The sequence below is a fragment of the Heterocephalus glaber genome, unplaced genomic scaffold (assembly GCF_053883595.1).
Source record: "Heterocephalus glaber isolate CG9 unplaced genomic scaffold, H.glaber_assembly_v1.0 deba00000071, whole genome shotgun sequence".
Taxonomy (NCBI): Eukaryota; Metazoa; Chordata; class Mammalia; order Rodentia; family Bathyergidae; genus Heterocephalus; species Heterocephalus glaber.
This window is the reverse complement of record NW_028258137.1, coordinates 3685078-3702354: the sequence shown is the minus strand read 5'-3', so window position 1 is coordinate 3702354 and position 17277 is coordinate 3685078. Positions and strand designations below refer to the sequence as shown.

The window sequence follows — 17277 nt, the reverse complement described above, 5'->3', positions numbered from 1 at the left end:
AGCTTCTAATTTCCCTATCCGTTCTTTCCCAGTTCCTGGAGATCTATTTTTTTTCTCTTCACCAAACTGTTATTTTCTAGATTTCTGGATTCTGAATCTCAGAGAGGCTGAATTTTGCTCCTGATCATTACTCCATCATTTTGTATTTTCTCAGCTTGAGAATCTTAAAGAATAAATTGGAAGGCTTATATTCAGAATCATTTGGAAACAACAGTAATTAAAGCTCTGTATTTGCACAATGGTAGGGAAAAAAACTGGCCCATGAAATACAGAATTCAGAAAGAAATTCATACATACATAAGTCCCTGATTATGACAGAGACAACAGAACACAGAAGTAAAAACAAAAAAGCATGGTGTTTTTAATAAAAACTGCTGGGTTAATTGGATAAATATACAGAAAAAACATATCCTGAACACCTCTTAGTAGTCAATGCAAATTTATTATAGATCAAAACACTGAAGGTGAAATAATACAATTTTTAGAGAAAAACATGAGAATATACATGTTCTTGGTGTAAGTGAAGGTTTTTTTAAAAATCAAGGCACACGAAGACTACAAAAAGAAAAAAGAATATATATCTCTTAATTTCCTCACATGAAACTGTTAAGAATTTCTTTTCTGGTACCAGGGATCAAACTCAGGACCTTGCACTTCCCAGGCAGGTGCAGTGCCACTGAGCTACATCACTGGCCCATAAACTGTTCAGAAAAGATAAACCACAAAGTAAAGACATTTATAACACAAAGAAATCCTACAATCTATAAGCAAGAGGCACAACTCAAATAGGTGGAGGGCTTGAATAGATGCTTCCACAAAAGAGGATATGCAAATGTCAATGATTACATGAAAAGATGATCTATTTAATTAATCAAGAGTATATAAATTACATTATACAAATTTAAATTAAATATAAATTAATCAAGGAAATATAATGAAATGCAGTATAGTAGTGCTTCTACAAAATGGCAGAAAGGAAAAGATGGAAAATATCATGTGTTGGCCAGGATATAAAACAATCAGCACTCTCTTAACACAGCCAGTAAAAGTGTGACTTGGTACAACCATTTTAGAAACAGTATTAACTAATGTGGAGCAGATATATAGTACCCTACCATTTGGGAATTGCACACTTAAGTATTACATGGCCAACAATAAATGTGTTCTCCAAAACACAATGCCAGAATGTTAATAGCAAGACTATCCTTAGGAACCCCAAGTTGGACATTACCCAAATGCTCAGCAAAAGTAGAATAAATCGTGGTACAGTCATACAGTGTAGAAAAAGAATGATCTGAAGCTATTCACAAAGACACAGATGAATCTCACAAACATAATGTTGAGCAAAACAATGTGGAAACAAAAGACCACTGATAAATAATTCTGTCTATATAAAGATCAAACTAGGGTTGAAATGAATCACAGCTATGAGATTACTTTTGAATGAGTTTCTTGATCTATTAGTGCTGGATTGCATGGGTGTGTTCAGATTGTGAAAATTCTTCAACCTATGTATGCATGATATGTGAACGTTTCTGTGTTTGAATAAGAACCTAGAAATGGATGGCCACAGAGAGAGCATGTACCCAGTCAGCTGGAGCACTAAAACCATTCATATATTCTCTAAGTGTCTGCTTACCCTACAGACAGACACTCAGCGTCTTATTATCCCAAAAAAAGGACAGTCGTCAACTGCTGATGGAATCAATTCTGCTGGAAAGGAGAGTGATGGGATTTCTGCAGAGAAAACAAAGCAAAGCATGCCCCCTGCAGTCCCCACTTGCAAAAGGCAGAAGTGACATCATCATAGCTTGCTACATGCTGCTCCACTTATTCAGCTCAGAACAAACATAAAACAGAACCAAATGAATATTTTCTTTTAGGAACCCCTTAGAGGCTGAAACTGTGAAATTAGAATGGAGTAATGCAAAAAGATATGCTAGGGCTGGGAATCTGAGGTTAATAGAAATAGAATCCTTTGTACCCATTTCCTGGGGCCACAAACCTGTTAATAAAGTCTAGAATCATGCTGCATAATAATATTGATAAAGACCATTTTGTAGATGATTTGGGAAGAAAAAGATGCTTTGTTAACAGACAGAACATTCAGGGTACTTTTCTTAAACTGTTATAAATTTTAATGGGCTACAAATTACCTGAGAATGTCATTTCAGTATAACTGAAATGCTTTTGTTTTGTTAAATCAGAACTGGCTACAGTTAAATGATTTGGCATGTAAAGCCTTTAATCCTATATATTAATAAGATACGACCTTTAATGCTGGCAAGCATTTTATCTTTAGAGATGAATATCACCATTTGCCTTGTATGGTCCAGATTTTCTGAAAAGGTTAAGATAGTGCCTTCAGAGCCCGGAAACTCTTATTAAAGACTTCAATGAGCACAGAATTGCTGTCCAGTCTTAAGAAAGAAAAAATAATAACTGTGAATGAAAATACCAACCTAGAAAGAGAGCATTCAGGAATGCAATAAAATGCAATCTTTTGGGCAATGTGCCCAAAAGGACAAAGTAGTAGCAATTAGCACTGGCCAAATCTCCGTGTGATGACTGCTCCTGCTCAGGTGATCACCAAGAAGGTCAAAAGTTAGTCTCACTGTCTTCTGTGGGCTGAAAACTGTCATGAGTGATTTCTTGTAAGAGTTCTGGAGCCCCACTGGGATGCTTGTGGGCAGGAAAGGCATGGCTGTCTGCTGCTTCTGGTGTGCCACCTCCTGCTCCAGGCTCCATCCAGCTGGTCCTCCTGCCTCCTTCTCACCTGTAACACCATCTTTCATTCCCCCTTCTGTTCAGAAGCTGTATAGGATTCAGATTACTATCTTCCTCTAGTACACCCAAGTGTCCAGCACGCATGCTATGCAGAGAATGTTGAAAGAAAAAGTGAATCTCAGTTCTTCCTAAGGCTCAGTGCATATGAACTAGGAAGTCCACAGCATCTCTAGGTTCAATCTGAAATCTTTCCATGATTACCAAGAGTGTTGTGTTCTCATCTATTTCCATCTGAAAGAGGAGGAGGGTCAGAGCATAAAAAGCAAGCCAAATTACCACTAAATTCAGCAGCCCGTTCTCATGAATTAGCAACTTGTATAAAGTATGTTTGAGTCTCTTCATGAAAAATGTGTCTACCAAGAAGACACAAAGATATAGAAGCAAGTATAACAGCTATAAAATTAGAATGGAATTGACTAAGATTACAATTTTTTGTAGGCTAAGATATATCATGTTCCAATCTGTCTTTCTCCTTAGTCCCCTATATGATAGATGCCCCGAAAATGCCACTGATTCAACAGTGAAATATTGTTCAAAGTATATTTAGATTGATTAAAGGAAGAAAAATGCCATTCAGTCCCATAGTGAAATGACTACCAAACCACTGAATAATAACAGAGCCCCAAACCAAGGACAAGAGAGGATCTGAACTTCAAAAGAGACCCAGTCTTTGCTTTTTCTTTTCATAGATCAACCAAGCTCTAGACTACACAGGGGATTGAGGAAGATTAGTTAGATTGATTCTACTTGAAAGATGCTAGTTTGGATAAAATCAAGCCATTAGTTATGATGGCAACCCAATTAAGCCAGTTTAACACCCCTTATCTTAGCTGTTATAGTAATTGAGGAAGAAAAATAAATTGAAGACCCAGCCATCATTCCATGTTATTTCAAGTACAGTAAAATATCAATCAAGTTGAAAATATCAGCTACAGTTTTGTCACTGAGAAAAATGGCACAATGAAAGAATTCTTGGGGAGTGGGGATTTAGCTCAGTGGTTTCGCCACCTGCTGCGCAAGTGCAAAGACCCAAGTTCGATCCCCGGTACCAAAAAAAAAAGAAAAGAATTCTTGGGGTCTTGAGACGCTGCAGTCAGAGATACCAGAATGAGCCTGGCTCCCCATCTCACCAGGGCAACTACAGGCATGAGACTTAGGCTCTCTCAGCCTCAGTTTCCCTGCCTGCAGAGGGAGGCTGCCTGCTAGGTTGTTATGAGAACTAGAAATCGTGCATGCAAAATTCTTGCAACCTAGTGAGCACCTCAGAAATGTTTAAGTGAACTGAACTTGAACTGAGTCATGGCTGATGTGATCTGTGTCCACCCTCAGCGGTGGGCTGAGCATTTTTCTAGGGAAGCGATGGGCCACAGAAGCCTCTACCCAGAGTAGGGCACTGCACTAGAAAAGTAATGCAAAAATGCCAACTGCAATGTGGGCATCAATGCAGACAGCCCATATCGAGGGAGGTAGAAGCTAACATCCATCTACCTGGAAACAGGACATTTCCAAATGAACCATTTTAAACATAAAATTTTCATTCATTCTTATAGGAAAGAAATTGCTTGGGACATTAAAATGCTGCCATTCACACCCATGTATAGCAGCTCAGCTCGTCCTGCCTTTAGCTGGTCCTGCTCTGTGTCACCTAGTGCCCAGCTTGCTAACAGTTTCAGCACCAGCCCAGTCCCCAGGCTAGAACCCATCCTCTGCAAGGCTCCTACCCCAGCACTCAGCCCAGTCATCAGCCACTGATCAGCCTCCTGAGGCTGCCTCTGCTCTGCATCCTGCCTGCCTTCTCCCACCCTCGTGGTCGTCCTGTGCATGCGCCCCTCACTCAGATCCACCCCTTCCTATGCTTCCAGCACCCTCTGCCTCCTGTCAAAGCCATCCTGCTAAAGTCCTTGATCTCACAAAATAGCTACCCCACTCCTGCTGGAGCCCCGCATCCACTCCTCAGCACTTCCTAGCGTCCCCAGCACAGGTCCCTGCACTGTGGATCTTGTGCATGACCAGCTAGGCAGAGGGCAGGGTCCCAGCAAAGGATTACTGTATTGACTGAAAAAGTAAAATGAAACTGTCATGTTTAAACATGGCCTCCAGGTCAATTCCTGCCCTGTTTTTTCATTTTCTCTAAAGTTAGCAAAATAGACACCAAAACAAGCCAAAAAGTTGTATTTTTAAAATAAACAATTTAGCTTCAGATTATTGTCTTTTCTTAAAGAATTTTAAAATCCAAATTATATGGCTAATTTCTTTAGTTCTACATTAAATACTACACATGGAAAACTAGCATTACATTTTGCAAAATTATTTTCTGCCAAGGATTTTTTTGGTGGTGTACTATTAAATTTTTTCAGTATATACGCTTTCTAAAATGAAGTTATCAAGATGTCTATTAACAAAGCAATAAAAAATGCTTGTGATGTAAAAGACATTGAGGTTCTCAGCTTAAGGGGCACATGCTAAAATGGTAAGTAAAATACTGATGCCAAAAAGCTATAATAAATAGAACACAGAGATAAACAAAATAACACAAAGGACAACCCTCCAGAAAAACCTGACTTCTTCTCAGCTTTAAAGGAAAGGGCAAGGTTAGTCCTAGGCAGTGAAAGACATGGCATTTATTTGCTCATGGCTGCTGACTGAAGGCTCAGCAGACACACAGAAGGAATTTGGGGACAGGAGATGGCCTCGCCTGTGCACTGTACCCCTATAAACGGCCTCAAAAACCAGCCTGCCATGCTCAGCACCTCTATGACTTCGGCTCTTTTCCACTGGTCAGTCCTTCTGTTTGTCCTCCCAGAATTGGGCCCTCAAGCTTCCATGAGACCCTAACTGAGATCTCGCTCACTGTCCCTGCTCTGAGTCCATGTCCACAGACTTGGCCCCTCACATGGCTTCTCCTTCCGCAGATGAGATAAGTGAGGTTTGAATTCAGTTATCTGCTGGGACTGAGCAGAATCCTGAAGCTCAGACTCTATGAAGCTCAAGAGACCAACTTTCTACTTTCTTTCTTCCCCTCCCTCCCTCCACTTTATTCTTCACAGGGGCATCCTCACTTTGCACACATTGCACACTTTGCACACAACACTTGTACTCATGATTCGTAGCGCATGCTGCTGGAAGTGATTCGAGGAAACCAGGAGCTAAGTTCTTGCTAACATTCTGTGCATATGAAATCGGCCCAATCAGTCTGGGGGTGCCAGGGATCCTGTCATCTAAGGGAACCCTCTTGGGAGATGCATTTGGAGTCTTATCTTATTGTTCTAGGAATGTCATATCTGGTCCTTTGTATGCAGGTGTGGATAGCAGCATGAGTCATAACAGACAAAAAGGAGAAGCAACGTCATGTCCATCAACTAGCAAATGGATAACCAAAATATGGTCCATCCATACAATGGATTACTCTTTGGCCATAAAAATGGACAAAGTGCTAATTAATACATGCTGTAACATGGATGAGCCTTAAAAACATGCTAAGTGAAAGGATCCAGATTCCAAAAGATTACATATTTTATTACTCCATTTACATGCCAGGTCCAGGATAGGCAAATCTAGACAGATAGAAAACAGATCAGTGATTGCCAGGGCTTGGGAATGGATATGGAGTTAATACAGATGGTTTGGAGGTGGTGAAAATATCCTAAAAGTAGATAGTGGTGACAGGTACATAACTCCATACATTTACTAAAAATCAATTTGCTGTAGAAAATAAAGAGTAAAAGAAAAGAAATTAAACAGTTGGAAAAATATTTTAATCCCTATATAACTTTTGAGTTTAGTGTTTTCTTTCTGATTATTATAGTAATCACAGTTATTGTAAAGAAAATTAAAAATAGAGAAAAGTTTTATTTTAATGCTAATTACCTGGGGAGATAATCACCACTTAGATTTTAATATATTCCTTTCTAATCTTTTTCCAATCATACATCCATTTTTTAATTAGGACCATACTGTTTTTAGTTGTGTCTATTAGCCACAAAATATAAAGCTTATTCATATGGTCTCTGAGTAATGGAACCTGGCAGAAAAAGCTCAGTGCTTTTTGGCTAAGTAGAAATCCTCTTTGGTGACAATTCTGAGTAAAATAAAATTCCTGAGATGAAAAACGTCAAAAAGAAAGGCTAGGGGGCCAGGGGTTTAACTCTGGTTTCACCACCTGCTGCCTAAGCGCAAGGACCCTGAGTTCCATCCCCAGTACCAAAAAAAAAAGAAAGGCTGGCCCTGTTTCTCATTAACGTCCACACTCACGACATCACTGCAAGGCCAGGACAGCCCGGTACAACTCGGCTTCTCTGACTTAATCTGAGTCCCTGATTTCTCTTCTGCAAAGAGGAAGTAGGACCTCAAAAGCCTGAACCAGAAACCCACCTGGCTTTCATGGCCTTTTCCTGATCTACCTAACAGTGGGGGTGCCCTTTCTCTCCCCACATCCTCCCCTGCCTTAAGTTCAGCATCTTTCTTCTTTTAGAAAATGCACCCCTGCCCTCCAAACCAAGAGCCCACAAACTGGAGTGGAGAATTGTGAGCCAAGCAGACAAAGGCTGGGCCAGGCCAGTCCAGTGTGGAGAAGACCAGGCTTGAGCATGAGTGGCCAAAGCAGCCATGCTGTGAGCCATTACATTGCTCACCATGAAGACATCAAGTTAATGGTCTGTGCTTGAAACCAAACCTGGGGACCTTTTGGTCCTCTTGGTCCTGTAACACACTGAAGTCTTCACATGCTATTAGTGCTGAGTGGAGCCACAGAGCCAGAAGCTTGTGTCTAGATGTCCCTCCAAAGCCCCATGCAGTCAGAGATGGGACTTTTTCAGAGGTGGCTGGATTTAGACTGTATGAATCTGGGATTGATTCAATGCTAGACTCAAGGACACTAGGATTAAGGATGTGAGTGCTATCTGTCCTAAATAGTCTGGATAAGATAAAAGGGACAAAAAGATGCTGTTAAGGTCACTTATTGGTTTCCTTGTTGCTCTGCTACCTTCAGACCACCAAGAGAGAAAAAGTAACTAACACAGAATTTTGCACCAGAGAAGTGGGGTCATTGCTGGGACATTACCTGGCCATTTGGCTTTGGAGCTGGCTTGTGGGAAGGGAATGAGTTAGGAAAGGTTTGGAGATGCCAGCTGAAGATGTATAGCTGGAACACCTTAGGCTGTACTGCATGGGAGAGTCTAAGAGCTCAGATGACTAGAAGGCAAGTGAAGACCAGACTCAGGAGGTTTCTGCTGGGAAGAAGGACTGCACTGGCTGCTGGACTCCAGATGATGTATGTTGTGCCTTGGCAGAAAGCTTGTCTACATTTTGCTTTTGTCCAGAGACTGCCTGAGACTGAGATTAAGGGACTAATTCATCTGGCAGAAGAAATTTCAAGGAAGTCTAATGTTGAAGCAGTGGCATGGCTACTGTTGGGGGCTTTTTGCCGGATTTATATTGAGAATCAAGAGCAAAGAGCCCAGCAGAATGATTTAAAATGTTTTGAGTTTGGCCAGAAAGGAAGCTCCAATAAAGTTGCAGCCTACAAAAATAGACCAGAGGAGATCTTGATTCCTGAGAAAGAACAGAATGGCCTGAGGGCGTCGCAAGAAGCAGCAGAACCCCACCCTTTGCAGCCTCAGAGTTGCAAAAGTAAAAGATAGCCCCAGAGCACCATGTTCCAGAATGGCAGCAGCCTAGGGAAGTTCTTTCTCAGGATTTGGTTCATAGGCACTCGACTCCTACAGCTGAGAGAAGAAAGCCTGGCTTCAGCTACATCTAGCAGCAGACCTTGGCATCATCCACATGGTGCTGGTTTTAGGCACATGCAGAATGCAAGAGTTGTCAGGTCAGGAGCACTGGAAGACACAGGTATCGAAAAGGATTTTCTGAACAGAACCTCAATTGCACAAGAAATAACAGCAAGAATCAACAAATGGATTATATCAGAATAAAGAGCTTCTTACAGCAAAAGAATCAATCAGTAGAGTGAAGAGACAACCTATAGAATGGGAAAAGATTTTGCCAACCAACTCAGAGGACTAATATCTAGAATATACAAAAAACTCAAAAAAATTAAATTACCTAAAATTAAAGATCTGGTCAAGAAATGGGCAAGAGAAATGAAGATAGTTCACAGAGGAAGAAATACAAATGGCCAACAAATACATGAAAAATGCTCAACATCTCTGCCCATTAAAGAAATGCAAATTAAAACAATGCTAAGATTCCATCTTACTCCAGAAAGAATGGCAATCATTAAAAAATCAATTAATAACAAATGCTGGTGAGGCCATGGTGAAAAAGGAACCCTACTGCATTGTTGGTGGGAGTGTAAACTGGTACAGCCACTATGGACATCAGTATGGAGATTTCTCAAAGAACTGAAATGAGAAATTCCATACAACCCAGAAATCCCCCTGCTAGGTATCTTCCCCAAAGAGTGTAAGACATCATAGTACAACAATACATGCATACCAATGTACTTATACTTATAGCAACACAACTCATAATAGCTAAATCCTGGAAACAGCCGATATACAAATCAACAGATGATTGGATAAAGAAAATGTGGTATCTATATATAATGGAATACTATTCTGCTATAAAGAATGACAGATTTGAGACATTTGTAGGAAAATAGGTGCACCTGAAAAATATACTGTTGAGTAAAATAAGACACACAAGTTTAAATACATATAGTATCTCTCATCTGAGTGAAGCAAAGCACAGAGATAATAATAAAGGATTGATAGAAGAGGACTGAGAGATGGATCTCTTGCAATAGGGAAGTGATCCAAGGGAAAACGTGCGAGGGGTTAAAAGCAGGGGAAGGGGAAATAAGTAGAATAAAGATATGCCATGCACAGGAACCTAATATCCTCAATTAATGTAAACATTATGTGTTGTAACATGAGCTAAGCCTAATAATATCAACAAGAATGAAAAATGGGGTAGGGAAATTGGAGAAGGAGGGAGGGAGGGGGTGGGAACAGGAAGGCAATAAAAAAAAAGAAATAAGCTGTGATATGTACATGTAACCACTCCCCAAAATGATTGTAAACTGCATGAATTGCAAACATGTACTAATAAAATAAAAATACCCCCCAAAATATCTCTGTCTTAGTCACTCTCTCATTGCTGAGACACCATACTGGACACCCACAACTTAAAGGAAAGAGCTCACAGTTTGCAGAGATTTCAGTCCACAGTTTGGTGGCTCCAAGCCAGGACCTCGTGGCAGAGGGGGCTGTTGGGGGAGAGCTGCTCAAGGCAAGGTGGACGGGAGGCAGAGGGAGTCTAAGGAGGAGCTGGGCAGGGAGATACGGGACAGCCTTCCAGGCCACGCCCCAGTGACCCGCCTCTTCCAGCCAGACCCCACCTCCAACAGCAAGTCAGCTTTACTCCCCCGTAGTCCAATCAGCTTCCGAAAGTCCCACGAATGAGCACATAAGGCTTTGGGTGACATTTTAGATCCAAACCACCGCAGTCTCTCGCAGTCACACAATAGCGTGACAGAGGCCCAAGCAGCTGAAATGTGCTACCAGCTGGTCCTTCGTGACATCTTCCATCACGATGCCCACCTCCCGGCCTCAGTGGGGGCCCACTGACTGTAATGGTTCATTTCTCAGGAACCCTGCCAACCCCTCACCCTGAAAGGATAGACGCCAGTTTCCCACCCCACATTCCCAGCTTGGGCTTCCTCTGATCTTTAAACTGGCTACATAGTACATAGCCCCTGGGCTTCCTCCAAGGGAGGAAGCGCCTTTCTCCCATATGTTGCATCCCAGTGGCTTGTTCAGATTGAAGATTTTTCCCTACTGAGACAGAAAATCCATGAAAGCTCAGGTTCTGAGAGTTGGTCATGGAATCATCCCCTGGACTAAGGGCTGGTGATGGAAAAGGGAATAGAAGGGATAAAGAAGAGCCTTTGGAGCTGGCTTGTGGGAAGGGAACGAATTAGGAAAAGTTTGGAGATGACAGCTGAAGATGTATAGCTGGAACACCTTAGGCTGGACTGTATGGGAGATTCTAGTCAGAGCTCAGAAGACTAGAATGCAAGTAAAGACCAGGCTCAGGAGGTTTCGGCTGGGAAGATGGACTGCATTGCAGCTAAATATCTAGAAAATGCATAAAAGCCCCACCAGTCCTGGGCTCCAGAAACTCTTGGATACAAATGTCCTTGTGAAGAGGGATTACATTTTACATCTAAATTTTGCATACAACTTTTCTCCATTTTGGCCATGGGGACTGGAAAAGTTCTCACCAGAGGATTTTGAATCCAGCCCTTCTTTACCTCATCACCCAAAGAAACGAGCTCATTCTACTGACTTCGGAAAAAGACATCACCAGCTGGTCTGGGAATAACACATGGGAAATGGAAGACAGAGATATAATTTAAGTTCACGAAAGGCCGACTTTTCTGGCCATATTTCAAATGCTTGCAATGCCTTCTCATCCATTCTACTAAATGACTTTACTTCATAATATATTCAGAGTGAAAAAATATAATGGATTCTTCTGAGATATTCAATTAGCTTAATAAAAAGAGAAAAATAATTTTTCAATAAAGAAATTTAGCCAAATGACTAACGCTGACAGTGAAAAACCGACTTCAAAGTAATTATCCATTTCTTTGGACTTCTTGTGCTCACAAAAGTTGATGATATGCCACTATTAGAAATAGCCATCCTCTGAAGATTAATTACATTTGTGTTCCTATTTGAGCAGATGTTTATTTGAATGTTTACTCTGAATCCATCTTTTAGTGTTGAAACATTTACACTTCCACCAGCCTCTGTAAAGAGTGGCTGCTGTCCCTGCTCAGCTTCCTTCCAGCTGGTTTTTCCCCATTAACAGAAACTTCTCCCAAAAGGCACCAGGAGCAGTGTCCTTGCAAAATCCCCATGCTTCTGCTGCTCATCCTAGGGGGTTCATACATATTTAACTGTTAATCCTTTTCTCCTCTTGCAATTGACTTCCTTTCTGTCTTCTGCAAAACCATCATCTGTCCTTTAAACCTTTAAACCTTTGGGGTTTCCAAGGGCTCCACCCCTCTTGAATCCTGCACTTTCACCTTGGGGAACCTAATTTTCCAGAAAGGTTTCAAAAGCATCTATCCAGTGATGGCTTCCCAGCCTTAACTCAGTTTCAGCATTTCTCCTAAGCCGTCCACTTCTACCTGGTGCCATTAGCACAGTCAAAGCTGGTCCCATGGTCCTTCTACTTCCCCCTGCTTTTCCTCTGGCAGCCCCATATGAGCACCTAATCACCAAGGCCAGGCATTTCCCTCCTGCTCAAGCTTCCTATACCCTGACCCACTTAATCCATTGCAGGTCTCCATGCCAGCAACATGTGCATTTCCTAACAGTACAGTTGCATGTTTTCCAGAAATGAGTCAGATCAGATTGTCACACACGCTTTCCTGAAAATCCTCTGGTGGCTTTGTGAAACCCACAGAACCAGCACGGTTCCTTGTTGTGACAACCAAGGCCCCCTGACCCCACCAGCCCTTCCAGCCTTGCCCCCTTGCCATCCTCCAATGTGCCCTGCTGGGAAGGAGCAACCAGACACCTGATGGCACCTGGTACCTTTGCACTGGGAGCCACGTAATGAGGGCTTGGCAGGACACCGTGTGATCCTCCCTGTTTCTCGTCACCTCCAAGGTTCTGTGAGTGATGGAGCTTCCTGCCTGCCCCCTCAGGGCACAGCTATAGGCTATAAAATTGCCCAGAAGCGGAGTGAAGTTGGCTCCTTGGCCACATGACTTCATTCATGCAGCAGTTGTGTGGCTCCTTTTGGCATCATCTGCCCAAAGGCCACAAGGTCCGCTCCGCATGTTCTGTCCCTGTAAGTAGGAAAAGGTCTGAATCTAGAAAGGGCTAGTGGCTGCCTCACTGGCCCTTGCCTTGCCTTTGACACCTGTCCTCTCCCTTCAACCCAGTACCCAGGCTCTTCTAACCCCCGCGCTATTCAATAGCAGAAAATTCACCGTGCATCTCAGAAATTAAGCATGAGATAGGAGAGAGGAGGGAGGTAAGGGGGAGAGGAGTGAAGGAATCCACGATGGTCAGGGCATGTTACATGCATGCACCAGTTCCCAAAAGGAGCTTCAATATTACATATTCCAAACATGCACTAATAAAAGAAAAAGAAAACAATACTATATGTCCTTAGCAAAGTGTTAGAGGAACATTGAGGAACTGTATTTGTCCAGGACACTAGAGGTAGGCATTATTTCGAAAGTGCAATAACCTGCTCATCTGATTCCCTTGTTGGTGGACACTTGCGGGAAATTTAAAGTCAGGTGCTGTTCCGTGCTGGAATTTTCTTTGAATACATATTTTCACATGCAAGGAGCACTTCCAAGGGGAAAGTGGTGGACAGAGCACTGCCAGTCTGAGATGGGAATTGGTCTTGCTGCACCACTAAGCGTCTCCAAAGACTGTTCGTTTCTGTCCCTCTCAACTGTGAGTGTTTGCTTCCCTCCCCAGGGTGAGGTATTCTAACTAGGAGAACGTCATCTCATTGCTTTAAGTTACACCTTTAAAAATGGGAATCTGGATATTTCTTATTGACCACTTAAATTGTCTGCCTTCCTTTCTCAAATACTTTTTCTTCATAGAAACTCCTCACAAACAAAATGCGGTGAATATATTTCAGTTTGTGTTAAAGTTGATCTCTTCTACATGCAGGTTTCATGTGGATGAGTTAGTCAACCTTTGCCAATAAATAAGAGATAAAATAAAATCTGGGTAAGTGCAAATAGGAATAAGAAAAGGAAAATGGAGCCACACATTAGGTTAGTACTGTAATTCTACTATCTAAAATTACAGCTGCTCTTCAACTTATGGTGGGGCTACAACCCAATAAACTCATCAGAAGTTGAAAATGTCATAATCCAAAAATTCGTTTAAGAAACCTAACCCAGGAGAGCTTCGCCTATCCTACCTTAAATATGTTAAGAATAGTAACATTAGCATACAGGTGGGTGAAATCCTCTAACACAAAGCCTATTTTATAACAAAGCTTTGAATAGCTTGCATATTTAAGTACTACACTGAAAGTAACAAACAGAATGTTTGTAGGGGTACGCTTTGGAGCCCTCAGCTGAAAATGCACTGAGTGGAACCATCATCAGGCGGGGGTCATCGGTATAAACAGTAATTTTATAGGGGTGTGTCAAATCTTGTGGGGAATAAGGCAGATACACACACGTACAATTTGTGACCTACAAATATGGCTCTAAGTTTTCTAAATTAAAATTAGAAACTACTAATGAATGGTTTGTCCAAGAACAAATCTCTCATGAACAGAAGACAGAAAATGAAGTCAGGAAAACTTAAGTCAATTTGAGCCATATCCTTTGCTACTTACTTTATTTTTTCTGTCCTGGGAGTTGAACTGAGGGCCTCATCCATGCTAGGCAAGTGCCGTACCACTAAGCCATATCCCCAGTCCTGAACACCCTTCCTTAAGTGAAACACATTATTAGATTAATGATTATAGAGGCTTTTAAAAATAAAGTTCCCTAAAATGGAAAACATTTCAGGAACTGAAATATTAAAGACAAAAGGCTTTAAAAGTAAAGCCCAAAGATTCTGTTATGGTTGCCTCTACTGCCCCAGCAGCCAGCAGGTGACTTTATTTCTCATCACTGATCCACTTACTAAATTGTCCCTGTTGTGTGGTCATTCACCCCCATGGACCCATCAGCCACCTGACATCATTCTCCCCCAAGAAGAGAGCCCCCCCACCAGACCTTTTGCTTCTTAGTTAACTCCCTGCTTCCAGCTGAGCTGCTCCAAAGCGACCTTGGTCCCTGCTCTGGTATCTCCACCCTCCCCATAGGGCAGACATATGCGAATCCCTGGCTGTTTGCTAAAAGTTTTAATTTGATAAGTGAGGAAAAGCTGACTTTGCTATCCTGGGCTTTAGAGTGACTTTCAGTTTCTCTGATTTTGTACCGGAAGCTTAGCATTCTAAAGGTAAAAGATTAAGTCTGAAGAACTTCAACCAAGAATCTCAGATATGATTTTTTTAAATCTTCATAAACCACTAAACTTCATACAAAAATGCAATCTATTATTACCATTCCTGATTAACTGTTAATATTTTTTATTCTTTTACTTTTATTTTATGAAAAACAAAACATATTTTTATAACTAACAAGAGAATAGCACTAGTTATTACACTGTGTAACATTATCTTCCAAATCAGTACAAGACATAAACCAAAAAGAGTCTGACAAAAAAGAAACGAACAGTAACACAAACTTTTCAATGAACTAAGATAAACTTTTAGTATAAGTGAAACAAATGAGCATACATATTAAAATATTTTTAAAACAACAGAATATGGGGCCGGGGATTTAGCTCAGTGGTTCTGGCGCCTGCCTTGCAAGCGCAAGGACCCGAGTTCAATCCCCGATACCAAAAAAAAAAACAAAAAACAGAATATATAATTTGGGGAAGTATTTGAAATGCTCCCTGCTTCCTATTTATCTTTCTTCTATTTATGTGTGTATGCAAATATGTATATAGTGTTTCTGATATAAGAGAAACCATGCAACATTTAAGCTTGTGTGTCTGACTTATTTCACTTAACATGATGTTCTCAAGTTGCATCCGTTTACCTACAAATGTCTTAAGTTAATCTTTCTTTATGGCAGTGTAGTACTCCATTGTGTATAAATACAGTGGACCCTTGAATTAAGACTGGCCTGACATACTAACAATTTGGGTTATGACCAGACTTTTAGTTATAACTTACGACCAGAGTCTTGAGTTATGACCCAAATCCCAGTCACTTGTGCTTCCAGATGTCTCAGATACAGATTTAACCCTTAAAGAGTTCTGGAAGGAACACTGTAACATCTTTTCCTGTGTGGGGTTAATTGAGAAATCCTGGGCCAGTATCTCTGTAAGGACACTGAGATCTGCCTGTGTACAGGAGAGACTTTGAAGGCTGTATAGAGGAGCCTGAACCATTAGTTGACCAACTTGAGTTACAATCAGCCCTCGAGAACAAATTGAGTTTGTAAGTCAAGGGTCTACTGTACCACATTTCTCTTATCCATTCATCTGTTGATGGACATACACTTTGTTTCCAACATTTAGCTATTATAAATTGTGCTGCTATAAACATGGGTGTGCATGTATCCCTGTAATATGATGACTTAGCTCTTTTGGAAAGCTACTGTCCCTAGGAGGGAGGCAGCTGGGTCAAATATAATTTCTACTCTTCATTTTCTGAGGAATGTCCACACTGATTTCCATCATGGTTGCACTAGTTTATATTTGCACCAACAATGTAATAGAATTCGTTTTTCCTCACATCCTCACCAGTATTTGTTCTTTTTAGATTTTTTTTATGATAGCCATTCTTTCTGGGGTAAGACATTATCTCAGTGCAGTTTTAATTTGCATTTCTCTGATAGCCAGCAATGATGATCATTTTTTTATGTATTTATTGGCCATTTGTACATCTTCTTCTGAGCAGTGTCTGTTCCTTTTGATTGGGTCTTTTATTTGGGGGCGTCTAATATTTTTTGAGTACTTTGTACATTCTTGATGTTAGTCCTCTGTCTGAGGAATCGCTGGCAAAAATGTTTTCCTATTCTGTAGGTTGTCTCCGAAATTGTTAATAATATTGAATGCAAGATGCGCTAAGTACAAACTGCAGAAATTGCTTTCTGATAAATCACTTCCTGGTTATCCTGATGGAGTCCTCCCATCCTCCCCTCTCTCACAGGTGACCCTCCCGCCACCGGCACGGGGACTTTGCTGATCACCCTGGAAGATGTGAACGACAACGCGCCCTTCATCTACCCCACAGTGGCCGAGGTCTGCGATGATGCCAAAAACCTCAGTGTGGTCATCTTGGGAGCATCGGACAAGGATCTCCACCCAAACACAGATCCCTTCAAGTTTGAAATTCATAAGCAAACCGTCCCTGACAAAGTTTGGAAGATCACCAAGATCAACAGTAAGTCTGGGTCAAACATTCCACCCTTTGTCTCTGCTTTGAACTTCATTTCTCTTTCCTCTCCACTCTCCCGTCTTCCCACATTGTTTAGGTTATTCACACATTGTAAAATACCAAGTTTTCCTACCAGCAAATGAATGCAGTCTGTGGAAATACTGATTATCAGTTTCTTATACACACAAGCTCTCCCCGCTGCTGCCCCCCGCCCCCCAATGCCCTCTGTACCACATACTCGATGCGTCTGCTTGGACCCCAGCATCCTCCTGACTCATGTGTAGCCAGCCTCTGCATTTCCACAGAACATTGGCCAACCATCCCCATCTTCTGTTGCTTCTCCCCATGCACCTCTGGCTCTGCTGTCTCCTATCACAAAGCCAGGGAACTGTATCTGTGTGGGCTTCTGCAGCACCTTGCAGAGCCCTTCTGTGGTTAACCTACTTTCATGAAAGACTGAAGCACAGTGGCACGTGGGTGTCAGCAGCTCCGATCTTCCCCGTAGGTGGCAGGCCTCCCTGGATGTAACTTGTC

General features: G+C 41.6%; 1 protein-coding gene across 6 annotated transcripts in view; it reads left to right on the top strand.

Annotated features, from left to right (window-relative positions):
- Positions 1-17277, top strand: part of Cdh13 (cadherin 13) — a 1170900-nt gene that overhangs the window by 1143793 nt on the left and 9830 nt on the right. For all 6 annotated transcript variants that reach the window (XM_087208695.1, XM_087208541.1, XM_087208666.1 and 3 more), the window contains one exon: positions 16516-16749. In XM_087208695.1, the coding sequence (XP_087064821.1) occupies positions 16516-16749 (234 nt within the window). The remainder of the gene's footprint in view (positions 1-16515; positions 16750-17277) is intronic.